General features: G+C 60.1%; 1 protein-coding gene across 1 annotated transcript in view; it reads left to right on the top strand.

Annotated features, from left to right (window-relative positions):
- IL11RA (interleukin 11 receptor, alpha) overlaps positions 1–4,843 on the top strand; it is a 5,693-nt gene extending 850 nt beyond the window's left edge. The window contains exons 4-12 of the mRNA XM_010072548.1: positions 153–290; positions 1,190–1,222; positions 1,582–1,745; positions 1,886–2,049; positions 2,157–2,298; positions 3,573–3,668; positions 3,880–3,979; positions 4,630–4,712; positions 4,827–4,843. Coding sequence (XP_010070850.1) covers positions 153–290; positions 1,190–1,222; positions 1,582–1,745; positions 1,886–2,049; positions 2,157–2,298; positions 3,573–3,668; positions 3,880–3,979; positions 4,630–4,712; positions 4,827–4,843 — 937 coding nt within the window. The remainder of the gene's footprint in view (positions 1–152; positions 291–1,189; positions 1,223–1,581; positions 1,746–1,885; positions 2,050–2,156; positions 2,299–3,572; positions 3,669–3,879; positions 3,980–4,629; positions 4,713–4,826) is intronic.
- The last annotated feature ends 1,636 nt before the right edge of the window (positions 4,844–6,479 follow it).

Below are 6,479 nucleotides of genomic sequence, written 5' to 3' on the forward strand. Positions count from 1 at the left end.
TAGGTTATGGGGGTTGTGCAGCCCCACCGAGTTGGGCCAGCGATGCCCACACCCTGGCAGGGGCTTGCCATGAGGGGGAGTTTGCGGTAGCACAGGGGTCCCTGTGTGCTGGTTGGGCTGCTGAACAGGGGACCCCTTGCTGACTGTTGCTCTGTTGCTTCCCACTGGACCCCAGACCTGCCAGGAGTCCCCTTTGTGTCCTGCAGAGCATCTGACTATGAGAACTTCTCCTGCTCCTGGACCTCCAGCGTGGAGACCTTCCTCCCCACCAGATACATCACAACCTACAGGTGATGTATACCCACAGGGCACAAGCTGGGGGGTTTACGGGGTGAGCCCTGGGTCCTGGCCAAGGATAACCACCAAATCCTGCTGGCCGTCTGTCCCACATCCTCGGTTCACCATCCTGTCCCAAGAATCATGCTGCATCCTGAAGCAGGTCATGTTTTGGAGTGAGCAGCGCACCTAGCATTTGCCTGCTCCAAGGGGGGCCCCCCAGCAGCATTGTGGGGCCAGCACAGGCAGGCTCCCTCCCTGCTGACAGCTCTGCCAGCACCGCTGAGGCTACGAAAGAGAAGCAGGTCATCGGCAAGCCGCCGAGCGCTTCGGCATGCTTCGGGATAAAAGGAACCCTGACAGCATCACTGCTTCTAATTATCCCAGCAGGCCAAATTAGCAGGCTGCTTTGAAGTCAGCCGGAGCTCATAAAGCACAGCCCTGCTGAAAGCTGCAAGAGCAGGAGGTTGGGGGCCTGGCAGGGAGGGGGCAATGTGGAGCATCAGGGGCTCGGCGGGGAGGGGGTGTTGGGAGGCAGTGGGCTTTGGGGGACATAGCAGGAGAGCAAGGCCAGCTGTCAGGGTGCTGCTTTTATCAGTACCCCATACCTTTGCTGCTGCTGCGTGATGAAAGCCCAGGCAGGGGAGGGGAGTCCTTTGGGGAGGACACTCCTGGGCACCCCAGCATCTCATTCCCCTGGGAACCCCCAGCTCCCGCTGCCAGGCTGCTTGCCAGCAGGGCTGGGCACAGTTTTAGCTCCATCCCCCATGCTGTCATCTGTGTGCATCAATGTGGGAGTGGAGAGCTGCTCTGCAGTGAGGAGACCCCTGTCCCTCCTCTGGGTCACAGTGGGGTTGGCTTCATGCTGTCCCCACATCCTCACCATCTACTTTTCTGTCTCTCTCCTTGGCAGGAAGAAATCGCTGACGGGCGAAGAGAAGCGGAGGTAGGACTGACTCCCACCCCGGTAGGACTGGCCCCTGTCCCAAAGGCTCTGCCACTGTCCTCAGCAGGGTCCCCAAAGCAAGGGCTGGGCATCCCCAAGGAGGAGCCAGCTACCTAAGCCTGGGGGCTTGGGAGAAGAGTTTGCCCCAGGGAGGGACCTTCCCAGGAGGGGCTGTGGGGATAGGGTGGGGGTCCCGTAGGTCATGCTCAGAGGGCCGTGCTGGGCGCTAAAGGGATGAGGGCAGCTGAGTCTCCTCCACAGGGCTTTTGGCATGGGGCTCTCCCTGCACTGCACCTCCTTGGCAGCGCCGTGAAACTATGGATGGCGGGTGGGGGGACATGACACTTCCCCGTCTGCAGGAACAAGAATGGGCACGTGGGGCCATGCCTGCAGGATCCATCCCGTCCTGGCACCTGCACGGTCCATGGGTCAGAGTTCTGGAGCTCCTACCGCCTGAATATCACCGAGGTGAACCCGCTGGGATCCAGCTTCCGCCTCCTCGACGTCACCATGCAGGCCATCAGTGAGTCCCTGTGTGTCCCCCTGTCCATCCCTGTGTCTGTCCATCCCCTGTGCATCCAGCCTTGGGCAGTGGCAGGGAGCCCTACACCACTCTGCAGGGCAATGTGGTGTGACGAGGGCTCCCTGTCCTCTCCCACGCAGTTAAGCCAGACCCTCCAGAGGGCTTGGTGGTGGAGCCCATCCCCCTGGCCCCACGGCGGCTCCACGTGAGCTGGAAGTACCCCTCTTCCTGGCCCAAGGAGCCCCACTTCCAGCTCAGATTTCGACTCCAGTACCGGCCTGTCATCCACCGGTCCTGGTCTGTGGTAAGTGGTGGGCAAGGAAAGGCAAAGCCGGCATGGGAGCAGGGTGGGCATGGGGCCAGGGAGGGCAGCAAGGGTGCACCCTCCTGCCCCACAGCTTCCCTCTGCAGGTGGAGACAGTCAACCTCTCTGAGGTGATCACAGATGCCTTCACTGGGCTGGAGCATGTGGTTCAAGTCAGTGCCAAGGATTTCCTGGATGCGGGGAACTGGAGCGAGTGGAGCGCTGAGGCCCGGGCAACGCCAGTCAGAGGTGCGAGGGGGACAGGCTGCAACCCCAGAAGCCCTACAGCATTGGAATGGAATGGAATGGAATGGAATGGAATGGAATGGAATGGAATGGAATGGAATGGAATGGAATGGAATGGAATGGAATGGAATGGAATGGAATGGAATGGAATGGAATGGAATGGAATGGAATGGAATGGAATGGAATTCAGTTGGAAGGGACCTCCAGCCATCATCTAGTCCAACTGCCTGACCACTTCAGGGCTGACCAAAGGGCATTCCAGCCCTTCCACCAACATTGTTGTCCTCCTCTGGATGCATTCAAGTCCCTTCACATCCTTTTTAAATTGGGGGGCCCAGAACTGCACACAGCTCTCAAGGTGAGGCCACACCAACACTGAATACAGCAGGATAATCACCTCTTTTGACTGGCTGTGTTTGATGCACCCCAAGATGCAGTTTGCCCTCTGGGCTGCCAGGGCACTGCTGGCTCATGTTGAACCTCTTGCCAACCAGCACCCCTAGGCCCCTTTCTGCAGGGCTGCTCCCCAGCCACTCCTCTCCCAGTCTATACTTGTGCCCAGCGTTACTCAGTCCCAGGTGCAGAATTCGGCATTTGTTCTTGTTAAATTCCATCCCATTAATCATGGCCCAATGCTCCCATCTCTCCAGGTTCCTCTGCAAGGCCTCTTGTCCATCAGGAGAGTCAACAGCACCTCCCAGTTTGGTACCATCAGCAAGCTCGCTAATGGTGCATTCAACTCCTACATCCAGATCATTGATAAATGCATTGAACAGAACTGGCCCTAGAATTGAACCATGAGGAGCACCGCTGGTGACCAGTCACCAGCCAGATGTGGCCCCATTCACTACAGCCCTTTGAGCTCTGCCCTTCAGCCAGTTCTTCACCCAGTGCACCATGAACCCACTCATCCCCCAGTTAGACAGCCTGTTCAGAAGGATGTTGTGTGCCATCCCTCCCCAAAGCTCCTCCAGCACCCTGGGCTGCCCCTCTCCACCCATTCCCCCAAATATCACCCAGAGCAAGCCCCAGATCCTGGGGTCCATTAAAGTTGACCCAAAAAGCTGGTCGTGTGCACCATCCAGAAACTGGCCCCATGGTGGGAGGCAGAGCTGCAAGGGGGCATAGCTCCCATAGCTCCAGTAGCACCCTTGGGGCACCCTTGGGCTGGTGGGCCCCTGGGGCGCAGGGGCACCCTTCTTTGCGCCTCTGTGTGTATCCCTAGGGTGCTGCCCGTGCTTTTGGGTGAGTGATTCCTATCTCCTCTCTCCTTTCAGACCTAGCCACCGCGACGAGTGAAAAAACCACTACAGATGCCAACCTGGAGAGCATGGCTGAGGAGCCCTCCCAGGCTTCCAACCCTGAGCCCATCAGTGAGTAGGGCAGGGGGTGGTGGGCAGGAGTGGGGACTGCCTGCAGGCAGCTGCCTGCCTGAGCATACATGTGGCTGAGAGTAATGGGAGGGGTCGCTTGCCCCATGCCTGTGTGTGGCTGGGGTGCTGGGGTGTCCAGGAGCTTGCAGTAGAGTCCCCTGGGTGCTGGCAGCTATGGCATCCCTCGGCCATGACGGTCTTTCTGTCCCAGACCGCAGCGACCCCCTGGAGAAGATGGCCATCCTCGTGTCCCTTGGGATCTTTGCCTTCTTTGTCCTGGCTGCTGTTCTCATCATCACTGTCCTCATCTGGTAGGTTGGGTTTTGAGAGGAGGGGTCTGCATGATTGCTGTCCCCATCGCACTCTTGTCCCTGAACTCCCAGCATGGGGTGCCCCATCGCCCCCCAGCCCTGCTCTGGGTTCCCTTCTGAAACAGACTTGATGCCAGCCCCATAAGGTGGTTTGACCTCCCCTTGCCTCTTGGTAGGGCTTGTCCCTCCTGTATCAACGCCTCTTCCCAGCACACCCCACCAGCTGTGGCACTACCCAGCCTGCCTGGGGTTTTTCTGATGAGTCCACATCCATGGGACCTCTCTCTGTATCCCCCAGAGATGCTGCTGCTGCTGACAGCCCTGCAGAGGTCCAGAGTCAGCCAGAGACCCTTCCATATACTTTAACTCCCAGAACTGCTGTCCCGGGGCACTGCCCACTGGCCCTGTCCCCAAGTCCCCTCATACCACCACTGCTGGGCTCTCCCTGCCCCTGCCATGGATCTGTTGTGTGTCCCTGTTCCCATCCCAGCCCTGCCCAATCTTGTGACTGGCTCCTGCCATAGCCCTGGGGCTGAGCCGCTGGAGCACAGCTGGATGGGGATGCAGAGGGGGTTCACCGGGGATGCAGGCAGTCCTGGTGCCCATGGTGGGCAGCTCAGGATCCTCAGCCACCCCTGCTCTGTCCCCAGGCTCCGGGTGAGGAAACACAGCAAGGATGAGACCAAACCCCACAACTTCTTGGTTGCTGCCACCCACCTGAAGGCACTGCCAAGTGAGTCAGGGGGAAGGGGGTCACAGGGCAGGGGGGCTCCCTCCGCTGGTGCCCTGGGGAAGGGGGAAGGCAGGGCATTGTCCCCCTGTGACCTTCTATACTCTCTCTCGGCAGAGGCACAGATCCTGTAGTGATCCCTAGCCGATCCCTGCACCTGCTGACCCATGTGTGGGATTTGATGCCACTGCTGGCCCCCAAGGACCCCACACCTCCCAGGGTCACCCCACAGCCGTGGACATTGCTGGAGCTTCCATCACCTTGGGCATGCAGGATGGACTGTAAGGACAGAGGGGCTGCTCCCAGGAGCTTTGGACTGCCTGTGCCTGCCAGGAGCTGGCTGGAGGCACCTCAGACTGAGGGCAATGCTCTCCAGGCGCTGCTAAACATATGGGGATGATAACATGGGGATAAGATGCTGAGCCAGCCCCACTTCACTGCCTGGTGTTGAGGGGAATCATGGGTGCAGGCTCCCAGGGGTGCCGGGCATCAGTGAACAGGGGGTGGTGATCATCATGCCCCCACCAGCCGTCAGCAGGCAGAGAGGACCCCTCCCCATCCCTCTGCCCCTTGCCCTCATGCTGTGGCTGGATGGAGCAGTGTTGCCAATAAAGAGGGTAGTGTTGGCACTGCCCAGGCAAGCAAGACCCTCTTGCAGATGGTGCTGGGCCAGGGGAGAGGTGGGTGGCACTGGGTGAGATGCCAGCTTAGGGACAGTCCTTGCAGGGGTGCACAGGCAGCAGGGCTGGTCCCCAAAGAAGTCAACCTCCTCCACAGGTGTCTGGAGGGCCTGAGAGAGACCCTCACCCAGGCCAGCCCTTGCTGAGTGCCAGAAGAGGACACAGGCAGCTGCCTGGGGCATCTCTCCTGCCCTTGCCAGCCCAGCAGCAGGACCCTCTACACAGCCCCCCTCACTCAGCATGTGGCCCTCTCCCAACACCTCGACCCGGCCCCTCTAATGGCTTCCATGTGTTGGCACCTCCCGACCCCTGTGCTCAGTGCCAGCAGCCCGATGAGATCCAGATGGGGCTGAGTGGAAATTCAGACAGCGGCAGCACGGGGAGCAGAGCCAGCACGGAGCGGGTCCCTGTGCCCATGCCGCCAGGGAGATGTGTCACTCCCGGCTGGGCCCCAGGGTCGCCCTTGAACCTGGGGTGCAGAGGGAGCCTGGAGTGGGGCACCTCCCAAAGAGTGCTCATGGGGACTGGGTCAGAGGGGACCAGGGCAGGGCTGTGCCTTTTACAACGGCTTGTGTGCCCATGGACACCTCTACCCTCGCTGGGTGGGGGCATGGGGGTTGCCCGTGCTGGTCCTTGGCTTTGCAGGGTCCCAGCCCCTCACTGCTGCTGGTGAGTGCACTCACCCTCAATGGGGGAGAGGGGGGTCAGCCCTCCATCTGTAGTGTGCTACTGGGGTGCCACCATCCTTGGACAGGAAAAGGGCTCTCCACAGAGCAAGTAAGGTCACCAAGCTGGGGATGTATAAGGGGCCAGATCCTGCCTGGGCTTCTGGGCCTAACGGCCACATCCCCTCTCCTGGGTGCATCCCAGAACTTGCCAGCTCCACCTGTGTCATGCTGCCATCACCTGCTGGACTCTGGTCCCCAGCATCGAACCCAGCCAGCACCCTTTTTGATGTGTCACGGTCAACCCTGTCTCCCCTTGATCCCCAGTATGGCATGGGCAGCCTTTTCTGCTTGGAAACCAGCTCTTACCAACGCCAGATCCCCCTCCCTGCCAGTGTCGAGGGGATCAGGGCTGCGGTTGTCCA

Source organism: Pterocles gutturalis, unplaced genomic scaffold (genome assembly GCF_000699245.1).
Source record: "Pterocles gutturalis isolate BGI_N339 unplaced genomic scaffold, ASM69924v1 scaffold16682, whole genome shotgun sequence".
In the NCBI taxonomy this organism is placed as follows: Eukaryota; Metazoa; Chordata; class Aves; order Pterocliformes; family Pteroclidae; genus Pterocles; species Pterocles gutturalis.